Source organism: Aythya fuligula, chromosome 6 (genome assembly GCF_009819795.1).
Source record: "Aythya fuligula isolate bAytFul2 chromosome 6, bAytFul2.pri, whole genome shotgun sequence".
Classification (NCBI taxonomy): domain Eukaryota; kingdom Metazoa; phylum Chordata; class Aves; order Anseriformes; family Anatidae; genus Aythya; species Aythya fuligula.
The window spans coordinates 19,366,545-19,379,204 of record NC_045564.1 but is presented as its reverse complement, the minus strand read 5'-3'; the positions used below and the strand labels follow the sequence as shown (position 1 = coordinate 19,379,204).

The 12,660-nt window shown below is 36.7% G+C and overlaps 1 protein-coding gene across 1 annotated transcript; it reads left to right on the top strand.

Annotated features, from left to right (window-relative positions):
* The first annotated feature begins 1,537 nt into the window (after positions 1–1,537).
* BBS5 (Bardet-Biedl syndrome 5) lies at positions 1,538–12,319 on the top strand. The gene is made up of 12 exons (XM_032190438.1): positions 1,538–1,637; positions 2,613–2,695; positions 3,592–3,657; positions 4,417–4,466; positions 5,213–5,340; positions 6,208–6,343; positions 7,344–7,439; positions 7,954–8,016; positions 8,827–8,961; positions 9,079–9,162; positions 10,887–10,910; positions 11,021–12,319. Exons 1-12 carry the CDS (start codon positions 1,576–1,578, stop codon positions 11,120–11,122), a joined length of 1,029 nt encoding a protein of 342 aa, XP_032046329.1. The 5' UTR covers positions 1,538–1,575; the 3' UTR covers positions 11,123–12,319.
* Positions 12,320–12,660: the final 341 nt, after the last annotated feature.

The following is a 12,660-nucleotide window of genomic DNA, read 5'->3' as shown; positions in this document are numbered from 1 at the left end:
TTTGGTCATTAAAAATCACATAATTTCTCTTCTTCATTACAGAAACCCAATAGTTGGTATGAATTCTACAGATTCTTCACTTTCTTTAAGGAAAAGTATTCCCACAAACCCAATTTTAGTATTTCAAGCACAAAATATCTGTCTCTAAGTGACATTCACGTTACTACTCAGAGGTTACTAGATAAATGCAGTAAATGCATCAGCTTGTACCCTACGCACTCTCCAGGTTACAAGACAAGGAGGTAGCTGAGCTATTCACCTCTCCCAACCACGTGCTTGTTAGATTTTGCCCTTTTATCTGTAAGCTCTCCTCTGTTACCTTTAACTAGAAAGATACATGAAAAATGCAGTTACAATACTTCCACAAATTTATGAGTGACTGCACCAGTAGCTGACATCAGTAAGTTAGGTTAGTTCATGTCCAAAGTGGTTCTTGGCATGTTGTTCCTCTACTAAAAGCCCTAATTTTTAAATGCATTTTAGTATTTTATTTCTTAAAAACTCTTAACTTATGTTGAAATCTTCAAATGCAGCATAGTTTATTCTTTATTGCTTGTCACTACCGTATTGCTTTTTACATTTATGTCTGCCTTTATATAATGTATTATTACTTGTATTATGTGCTTAGAAGCTTGTTTCTAATAAAACATTTCTGTTTTTACTGCCAGGACAGTGTGTTTAATAGTACTCTTACAGAACTAGAAACTTACCTCACTCTACACTCACACTCAATCATGCTCCTGATGATGTAACAGGATTTCTGCCTCAATCTGTAACGAGACCAAACAGCACAGATTGGGCACTCCTGTGTAGGAAGCCAGAATTTTTTTCCCTGACTATTTTTCCCCTCAGCCGTGCCCTGCTCACCCCGGCCAGGTGGGGCAGTGGGTGCGAGGAGCAGGATAGGCGGGCCTTTGTGCACCTTGTCATGACTTGACGCTTGTCACTACTTGAGGGAGCTTGCTGCAACTTCCAGGCTGGCTGTGGCAGGCTCAGCACAAATCGAAGGGCTGCTCTGAGAAAAAACCTGTCAACAGCCAAGTTTATTTCCCTGATTCGTGCTTTAGTTGGATTTTTTTGGGGGAGCGGGTAAGCGCTCACTGAAGAACACTGGGCTGGATACACTTTTGGAGTTACCCTGAAGCAGTAGTTTCACACACCCTAGCTTAAAACGACAAAAAGCAAACTTAGGGCTGTAACACAAAGGGGGTTTCACAGAGCCTAGGCCCCCCGGCTGCACGGGCTGTGTCTGGGGCTGGCTCCAGCAGCTCCCTTTTATCTGGCTCCAGTGCTCCCTCAGCACACGGCCGTTACCAAGCACCAGCCGCTGCGTGTCCAGCGGCCCGAGGCGCTCTGCCTTCCCGCACAGAGCGCCCACAGGCGGTTTCCTGAGGCCGGGCAGTAACATCGGGGAGCGGGGCTGGCAAACGGTCCTCGAACCCCCTCACAGCCCGGGCAGGCGGCCGAGCAGGCCCCGCCCCCGCCATCACCCATCCCGAGCGCTGCGGGAGCGCGAAGCACCGCCCCTGCTGCCGCGGCGCCGCGCCGGAGGGAGATCGACAGCCGGCAGCAGCCATGAGCGCGGTGCTGGACGTGCTGTGGGAGGACCGGGATGTCCGCTTCGACATCTCCCCGCAGTGAGTGGCGCCGCCCTGCCGCGGGGCGCGGCCCGGCAGGGGCTGAGGGCGGCCGCCGATAACGGCTCCGTGCCCGCCGGCAGCACCGCCCGCTGTGATGGCGGCCGGGCGTCTCGTCACGTGACGCAACGCAGGCGGGAAGAGGCGGTTGCTAAGGGGGGGTGCTGAGGCGCGGCCCGGATGGGCGGCGTAAAAATATTTTAAAAGGGTGGATGGAGGGAGTTGGGCATGGGGATCGGTCCCTGTCCCGCTTCCACTTGGCCATGGGAAGTAAAAGTAGCTGTCATGGGCGTTTCGGGGTGCTGAGGGGAGGTCTCGCCCTGGAAACGCCTTTGGTTTCTGTTTGCCTGCAGGCTGCGGAGTTTGGGCTGCCACACGGTGCTATTAAAATGCAGCCCAATTACACGCTAAGTCTGATACATAATTCAGTAGTTAGGCCAATTAAATCGAACAAAATACAAATAAATGGTTCAAAATTCAGCAGAGCATTTCCCTTACCAGTGTACACCTGACGTTTCCATTGGGGCACTTGTTCTCTCTGAGTCCAGCTGCGTTCCCTCTGACCTAAAAGTACAGAAACAGGCAACAAGCTCTATCTGTCAAAATTTACATGAGCGAATGCAACTTTGCACTCTTGTCTCCCACTTTCACACACATTGTCCCTCTTTTGGGGTGCAGTTAGGTTGTCATACTTCCTATATAATTATCTATCTATTATGATGGTTTTAAAAATGAAGGTATTAATGAAGGTATTAGTATTTTTCATAAGCTGTGTGTGGTGATAACAATTTCAGGTATATAATGTTGATTTGTGTGTATGAACGTATGGGAATTTTCAGTAGTGTGATGCACTAAGCAAAAAAAAAAGGAAGGGAAGAAATATAGATAGTCCTTTTTTGGAGGATAAATCTGTTTCTCGCTAGTTGTTGTTTTTGTTGTTGTTGTTGTTGTTTGTTTTGTTTTTTTCTTTTTTAGACAAATGAAAATGAGACCTGGAGAGGTCCTTATAGACTGTTTAGAGTCTATTGAAGATACCAAAGGAAACAATGGAGACAGAGGTAACCATTTACCTAGGGAAACTGTAACGTTCCTACTACTTAACCAGCGTCTGTTTGCAGGAAATATATCTTTCCTTTTCACAGATCGTTCTCTTCTGGGAGTATTTTCAAACAGTTTATCTAGTTCATAGTTAGAGGAAGCTGATAATCTTGATTCAAAATGTGTTTAGAATTGAAAGCCTTGTAAGAATAACGTATTTATAAAAATAATTATGATCTTTTGATGTAGTCCTGTTTAATCCTTACATAGACCAATCACTGCATAAAATTTTGCATTTAAGATTGCAGGTTGTTTCATTTCTATAACATTAAAGGATTTCTCTTTTCAGGTGTATGTCATTCTCCAGTTATTTTGATAGTTTTTCCTAACCTGGTTTAAACTGAATCAGTAAGGAGTAACACCTGCATGCGCACACTCATTCACTCTCCTTACTGATTCAGAAGGTGTGTGAAGCTGCCAGCATACATGATACAGAATCTAAGAAATATGCATATGACGTAAAGAGGTTATTCATGAATTCGATTGGGATAGTTAACAGTCTTTCCTATCTCTTCTCAGAACAGTTCTGCACAATCATGTGCCTCTGCATTTTTACCATGGGCAGGTAGATGCGAATGCAGTTTATGTCTTTGGTTCTTTTTTGAGGAATGATGGTATATATTAGAGATTTTTTCATTTGTTCCCTCTTGCTGGTTTTTCTCTCCTGATGTTCGGAAAAAAAGGAGGGGGAGGCTAGCGATTGTTCTGCAGGGGTGTCCTGTGATTTTCTTCTTTCTATCAAGAGGAAGGAGTATTCTGGTTTTGCAAAACTAGAGATACATATGTACCACAGAATGGAATGTTTAAGTTAATGGCAGTTATTCAGATGAAAACTATTTATACTTTTTATTTCCAGGCAGACTGCTTGTGACAAATTTGCGGATTATTTGGCGCTCATTGTCATTGCCCAGAGTCAATCTCTGTAAGTGTCATCTCCTGTTAAATGACTGCAAATATATTTTGATTCCTTTGTGGTGGTATGCTTTACTTTCCCAATACTACAGTTTATAGTACAGAATAGTAAAGTCTTGTTCTGTTTCTATAAAGTCTGAAATAAATTGTTATGAATTAATCTATTTGTAATGTAGGAACTTTTACAATAATTCAAAGTAAAATATTAATATTCAATGTTAATTTCTTAGAAAATAAGTTGAAGAGTATTTCAGATGTATTATTTTTCTAGAAAGAAGCATCAATTTCAGTTTCTTCATACTTTGCTATACTTGTACTTCTTGTTGCCACCTGTGTATTCACATACAGTTTTTATTCTCCAGAATTACCTGCCTTTCCAAATTCCCTACTGAAAGCTCTAAATTAGCTTCTGATTTTAACTATGTGAATAGTCAGCTAGTTTACTCACACTTAACTTAATTTGCTGAAGTAGGGTTGGGAGGCACTTACTCAGTACCCAATTTATTTCCAGTGCTTAGGTCCCAATAGCCAGTCAGTAATGAAAATCTATTCCACTCATAAGCTGTGTAAACTTAGGTTCTCTAACTGCTTGCTCTTCTGCATCTGCTTTCTCATATGGCTGCACACACACAAACTATGCTACTTTTATATGTATTTACAAAATAAATAAAATTGTCTGCTAAAAAAATCAGTATTATACTTTCTAGTTCTGTGTATTATTTTTTCTTGTTCTCAGAGCTGTTCTTTGTGGTTTTTTTTCCCCTTTTAGCTGTTGGTTACAACTGCATTATAAACATAACTACAAGAACTGCCAACTCAGTAAGTTACTTATAAAAATAAAAAGCTGCAATTCATTATTTATACTTAGTGCACTGTATAAATAATACTCTGAAAGTTTACTTGCAAGAACTGTAACAGAGTAATAATGATAGTTCAGTTTTAAAGAATGGAGAGTTTTACTTTTTTATAGGAGCATTATTTTATTCAGTTTCCTAAGGCAGTAAAACACATGTAGTCACACTGGTGATTTTTCTCTGTTCTTGAGAGGTCATGTGCTTATTGGCTTGGTCTACATTTAACGAAGACTTGTAGAGAGAATAATTTTGTGCAAGAAAGCTCTCAAATACATAGCCTGAGGTACAGGCAACACTGAAGCCGTTTGTTTGGTTAGCAGCAAAGAAGTAGCAGGGAGATGACCCATCCAGCCACATGGTAGCTGCTAGTTGGCCAAGTGGCCTGTGTATGGCCTGGCTGCTCAGCCAGTACATTGCAGGAAAAGGGATGTGACATAGAGCCAGGGTATTTGGGGAGCATGAACAGAAGGATGATGCCTCTGGATGGTAAGAGGCAAATTCAAAAATACTGTCGTGATACTGCATATGTATAGCAGGCAGACTTCATTAGTTCTGCTGCTGATGGAACTGCTAGTTCCTGGAGAAAAAAAAAAGAGTGAAATCCCTGTTTAGTTGAAGACAACAGTAGATCAGTAGTAGAATCAGGATTACACCTTTGGATAGGCAAGCTGCTATATTGTCAAAATGTTAAATTTCAAATTTTTCTTGCAGAAATTACGGGGACAAACAGAAGCTCTGTATATATTGACTAAATGTAACAATACACGCTTTGAGTTCATATTTACCAATGTTGTTCCTGGAAGTCCCAGGCTCTTCACTTCAGTTATTGCTGTGCACAGGTATCCTACTTAAAATAGTGTTTGTTCATTCATGAAATTCAGTGGATCAGATATCTGGAATTACTGTGGTAGGTGGACTGCCCAGATTTAACATTCACAAAACCTTTTTGAAAGAAGAGAACACAATCTCTAGAAAGAGGGGAAAGAACACTTACAAATTCTAGTAGATAACTGTACATAATGAAAATTAATGTGTATAAATACCAGTCATTAATCAAAGCATTCATCTTGTGTGTATGAACTGTCTAAATAAATAAAAATACCAAAGAGCTGATAATCTAAGTGTACATTTTCTATTTATGCTTTCTGCCTATAATAATTTTCCCTAATTGTGGACCATGTAATGGAAATGAGTTAAATAGTGGTCAAAACTCCCACTGAAATAAAAAGCAGTGGATGTTTCCCACCTGAAAGTTAAGTCATCTGAATGAATGTGGGTATAATACATTACCATTGGTTTCTATTTAAGAGCTATGGAATACTGATGTACATATAATAAGATATTTGTGACCTAATTGATAGTGAAAAATAAATTATTCTTGATGTCTATACTACGTGTAACATAGGAGCTAGATTTATGTTTCCCAGTGGAGGCTGGGAGATGACAATCTTAAGGAACAGAAAGAAATAGCATATGCACATGTTTTAAGAGATTAAAATGTATCAAAAAAAGTTTAAAAGTAATTTCGGTAAGAACTGAAATATAAAGGTTTTAATTGATGAAAATTTAATAGTACTCTCATTTTTGTACAACATGATAATAAGAAAAGTTGAAAATATATAGCATTTCATGTTGGTGCTAAAACAAGCACTGAAAGATGATAGAAGACACTGAAATCATAACCTGGTGATTTTTTTCTTTTTCAGAGCTTATGAAACTTCTAAAATGTATCGTGATCTGAAGCTGAGAAGTGCATTGATTCAGAACAAGCAACTGAGATTATTACCACAAGAACAAATATATGATAAAATCAATGGAGTTTGGAATTTATCAAGTGACCAGGTATAGTGAAAAATGAGACTATGTTGACTACAGTAAAGTGTTTTGGCAATTAAAAAACAAAAAAAACCCACTAGCAATTACAGTTTTGTAACCTCAGAGGTATTACCCTTAGTTCAGTTCATTAGCTGTTGCATGCAGCTGATTTCATCTATTTGCTATTCAGTACAATAAAGTTCTCGGCAACCTCAGGTCTACATGACTCAGCTAACATGCATGGAACTAGATACACAGGTCATGTAAGTAAGAGATACTTATGAGTCTAAAGCTCTGTATTATCCTGAAAGACAGTCATGCCATTTCCAAAATGCTCTGCTACATGTTTGTGTTTACTTGCAGCCTTGACTACTTAGTAAGACTATATTCTCCTTTGATTACTGGAAACTGAAAATACTTGAATGGGAATCTATGTCTTAAAATGTGGTAAAATAAATACTTTCAGGAGAAAATAGAAAACAGTTCCGTTATTACACAGGGAATTAGTTACGAGTATTTCCCAGAGCCATGAAACAAAATGGCAGCTGTTATTTTTATCTACATAGTTTTAGTCCAGAATGGAAACAAGATCCATCCTGACAAGCTAAAAAGTTCTTTCCTCTGTGTTCCCTTGGCACACATCTCTACAATTGCCTAAGTTTAACCCACATGCCATTATACTTACTCTATATGCCAATTCCAGATCTGTACAGTTAAGAACACTCTCAGACACTTCACGTACTCCCATTAGGTTTGCCATGCTGTGATTTGATCTTGCTTTGCTACAGTAATAGGAACTCCCAAGTGATTTTCACCACTTGGGTGCTGTATCCTTTAAAGACTGGATCTTGCTTCTTAGCGATCAATAGTAGCATTTCCACTGGTTTTGGTGGGAAAGGATCAGACCTTTACAGAATTAAATGTGAAGTTGTATCCTGCTAATGGTAAACAGGTATCAGTAATCATCATGTTTGGGGAAAAAAGGCTCTATATTTCAAAGTAGTTCTAACATACTTTTCTTTAATAGGGAAACTTGGGAACATTTTTTATTACTAATGTGAGAATAGTTTGGCATGCAAATATGAATGACAGCTTTAATGTCAGCATACCCTATCTACAAATTGTAAGTACCTTGAAACAGCCATTTACAAAACAAAATGGGCTAAGTTCTAGTCTACAAGTAATGCTCCCGTTTCGCACTGAATTAGTATTTTATGTCCCAAAGTCAGGGAAGAATTTGGTCTTACCAGCATTAACTGCAGGGTGGATTTTCTCTGTCCAGGTTAATTGGAGGCTTTCATGAGCATGTCAAGATGTTGAAGAATGGCTTGTATTTCTAATTTCCAAACTATTTGCTGTTGGGCTTCCTGTCAACTGCATACTATGAGACTAATGATCTGTGAACCCAATGTCCAGAAATTAACTATTATCACTTATTATAAAAAACATTTTTCCTTGTGGTTTCAGTGGTTCAGATTTGTAATGGTAAATGGGAGGGAATGCTGCTAGCCAAGCTTCCAGGAACAGTAATGGTAATTAGTACTGTGCAAAATAATAATAATTGAAAATAAACAAAACAAACTTATATCAAGTAATTCCAAAACAGTTTTTAACAGTTTTTACCTCTTTACTGTTAGCGTTCAATAAAAATAAGAGACTCCAAGTTTGGCTTGGCACTTGTGATAGAGAGTTCTCAGCAGGTAAGAAGCTTTAATAGCCTTTTTCAGCTGGTTAAATTTTTATACGTACAGTTATTTAATGCTGAAATGTGATAGTGCTGCTCTTAAGCTACTTAGTGTTCCTTCTATGTGGCCTTCAGAACACAACTTTTAAAAAACATACTCTTTACACTGCTTAAAAATCTCAGTACGTTCAGGTCAATATGGCTGCTGTGAGTTAGGAATTCTCTAAGCAAAACAATGCCAGCATGACCAGTTTAAAATAATTTAACTGTTAAAGACAGTGTTTTCTGACAGATTATCTTTGGTAACTCATTACTTCTGTACTTAAGACCGCTATTTTTAATCTTTCTCACCTGTGTATTCTTTGCTCTAAGTGACAGTGATTTTGCTTCAATTTGACCTTTATTAGAAATGCTTTTAATAGTCATTTTTAAAAAAAGTTAACTTTACATACAAACTTCTTTAATAATGATATCAAGATCCAACAGAGTAAACTTTCATTAAGTAGCTGGAAATTAATCATTAGCATCACTTTGTAACTTCTCCTTCCCTTGTTTGATCTTGTTTTTCTTTGTAATAAGTTTGTTTCCCATTTATCTAATGGACTGACAGTTAAAAGCTTATTTATCCCATGGAGAAACATTGTCATTGTTTTTATTCCACCCATGGTTTAAGTGGCCGACTGAAAATAAGATACCAAAATACAGATAATGTTTTCATCATCAACCTGAAATTTGTTAAACTACAAATCCCCATTGGGGGAAAAAGTTGTTTAAATAACAAGCAACGATAGTTTCTTAATGAAGTCTTCTTTCCTCTATTACACAGAGCGGAGGATATGTACTTGGTTTTAAGATAGACCCTGTGGAGAAACTACAGGAGGCAGTGAAAGAAATTAATTCACTTCACAGAGTTTATTCAGTTAACCCAATATTTGGAGTGGATTATGAAATGGAAGAAAAGGTAGTCGATTCATTTATTTTAAAACAGATGCAATATTGTGTTAACAAGCACTAATAAAAGTACTTTCAACATGTATTGTATATATGGATTTATTTACTTCAGTGTTTTAACTTGCAGCCCCAGCCTCTTGAAGACTTAACAGTGGAGCAAGTTCAAGATGATGTGGAAATAGAATCTGATGAGCAGACAGATGTTTTTGTGGTAAGCTTATCCACAGAAAAATTAAAAAAAAAAAAAAAAAAAAATCTTGTTTGGTTATTCAAATATAGGCAGTGTATAGCTCCATTCTTCTATGAAAGTTAAGCTACAAATGAACTTTCTATATTTAAACCTATATTGCCTACATGCCTTTTTTATAATCATGATTACTCATGAATTTATGTTGTGTTTTTTGTGTTTTTTTTTTAGCACAAACTATTACTCAAAATAAATTGTAGTCGATATTTAAAGTAGTAGTTGCAAGTTGTTTATCAACACATTGAGGTCAGGAATAGCTCAAGAACCAGCAGTACAGAATAATCAAATATATCATATTAAAAAGTCTTCCTTCTTTTGGAGCAGATTAATAGGAGGTGATGTCTATATGCTCAGTATTCATCTAAGATACAAACTTGAAAGATTTTTAGAAAGGCAACGATAATTTTGAGTCACTCTTGACGACCTTTGCACTCCTGCCAATACCAGTTTAGAAAACTGTACCCATCTCCCTGTATTTCAGAAAAAAATATTTTTAAACGCATTATACTGTTCAGGAGCTTGATGATCTTCCTTCTGGGAATTTCTCAATTTACTTGCACGCACATCTCAGTAAGACCTGACTGATCATAATTGATTGCACAGGTACATTTTAAGATGCTAGCCTTGACACATTGCCATTTGACAAGTCTTCATAATCCATCTTTTAAATTTGGTGAATTAGCAGTACTAGCACCAATTTTCTTTCTACCTTCTTTTCTTTTGTTGTCATTTATTAAGGCAGATAAGCATTGATGACATTACCTTTTCCTTACCCCTTCTCTCTTATTCTCTGTTTCTTGCCTTTTTTTTCCCTTTTTTCCTTTTTTTTTTTTTTTTTCTTCACTGTTTATTCTGTCTTCAGCATGGTTGAAGACCTTTTACTTAAAGGAGTTTTTTGTTTTACTTTTTGATAGCTTTTTTACCTGGATTAAAGCTCAGGCTCTTTCACGAGTATGATGATGTAGAGCCTGCTGATCCAGAGGCTTACAAAGCTGCTATATTTTCAGAGATTGCTCTTCCTAAGGAGTTTGAGTCTTGATTTCTCCACACAAAGAATGGGAAAGATTGTATCTTTTTCACAGACCTCTGTCCAAGAGTATAAAACTTTGGTTAACTGTGCAGTTAATCTGTGATCATTTCTTATATTGAGTATGATATTAGCTGAATTTTGGTATTACTTAACTGAATTTTGGTATTACTTACGCATTTCAAGTCACTTTTTTTGAAACTGATTAATAAATACTGCTGCACCTGAAGAAAAAAATATTAGGATTCTGTTAGCTTGTCTGCAGTTTATCATTTTACTCCCTACTAAGCACTTGTTAGTGTAGCAAATGCAATGTATAAACTTTACAGTTTTAAAGTCTTTATTATGATGAAAAGTTCAGAGATTGGTATTATTTAATGAAAACATGTTCACCAACTTTAGTAAAGCCCTTAGTAAATTAGTTCAACATAGGAATTACTTTGATCTTGTTTAAACATATATATATCTATATACTGTTTAAATATATATAAATATATATAAATATATATAATATATATAAATATATATATTTATATATTTAAACTGGTTTGTTGAAGAAAATTTGACAAATACAATTTTTATCCCAAGGAATTGCTTGCAAACTTGTATTTAAACTATGATGTTTTTCTCGAGGTTGAGTTGCTTTTTCTTTCTTTTGCAGGCTTACTTTGCTGATGAAAACAAGGTAAGAACACCTTTTTTATGATGTTGAATTCATGTTGTTAAAAATTGGATAATTAAGTTTAAAAGTATCTTCTCTTCTATTTTATCTCATGTCTTGTGCATCCCAAAAAGCAACATGATCGGGAGCCTGTTTTTTCAGAAGAACTAGGACTTGCAATAGAGAAGCTAAAGGATGGATTCACACTCCAGGGACTCTGGGAAGTAATGACCTGATTGAGATCGTTATGTATTTGTTTCCCAACCAATGAAACATTTAGCTCTTATTGATTCTATGAGATCTATAGGTTATTGAACAATACAAGAGTAGCAGATAAAGAACAGGCAAATACTATATAATGTGTACTCAGGATATGCCAGAATGATTATTCAAAAGCTGCATACACATAAAAGCTTTCTATTTATTGCATTGTTCCTGTAAGTAGTAGAAAGAGGACCAGCATCCGCCAGAGCAAGGGATAGGAGTGTGGCCCCAGCTTCTGGTGGGAGTCCCACCCCCTGCAGGCAGACACATGCTCTACAAGCCCCCTGCAGTCCCACTCCACTGAACCTGAAAGTCCTTCTCCTCTACATGAATGGTGGCTGCTGTTTGTTTCAGCTGCCATTCTAACCAGCATTATATGAAAATGTCTCCCATGGTGTGTTTTAATATAGCTTCGTGATTGGCTGACTGCCATTCTTGACACCTTGGTACCCCAGGTGTACTTAAAAACTTAAAGTATTCATGTATTTTCATACAGCAATGTACTCTCCTGTAATAATTATATCTAAATCAAATTTCCATAACTTGTTTCATGTTGTGCTACATAGAAATACAATTAAATGTGCAACATTTTGTATCTAGATGTATTGGTTGTGTCACTGTAGCAGTGTTATGTTACTGACTTCTTTTTTTTTTTTTTTTTTTTTTTTTTGACAAAAAGCAATACCATTCCAAATACTAGTTTTCATATCTCATCATTTATGAAGAGTTCATTATGTATCATTCCAGGTACTCAATTGTAATCCAGGTATCTTCATATATTTTTTTCCTGTTTGTTTTTTTTGTTTGTTTGTTTTATGGGATGACAAAGTACACACATAAATAGATCCTGTGTCTGAGTCATTAGACCTGTATGGTGTTATGTGTTAGAAATGAGTCATTTATTGTTTAAGGGAAGATGCAGCTGTTACGTTTTCTAGGGAGATAAGACCTCTGTACTATTTTCTGTAAGTGGAAAAAGTCAAATGAGCTGTCTATTCAGCTGTTGTTTTAGCAGCTGACTGTTATAGTAAACTAATTGTGGTGCAGATATGTTTGTAGAAAATCTTTAAAGGTATATATTTTAATGAAACACTACTTATGGTTGAAAAGCAATTAAGATTTCAATAAACTCAAGTAATGTTATACCTCTTTATAGGTCTTGCATTCCACGAATTGTCTTTTTGTCCTGTTTCCATTATATTAAAAGCAAAAAAAAAATACTATCTGGGTAAAAAGCATTCCCTGTATGGACAAAATACAATCCTTTATCAAGGTATATTGTACAACTTTCTACAACTTTACTATACAACTTTCTCTATTACCACCTTTAATAAAAATCGGAATGTTCTTAGTCTAAATTGTGAAACCATCATATGCATAATTTTTCTAAATTCACACTTGTTAAACTGCTTGGGTCTCTTAGATTATTTTTTTAGTTTTGTTAAATAACACATCCATTAAATACTTTTCATGTGTTGTATTACGTGTTTTTTTTGTTGTCCTGCTTCTT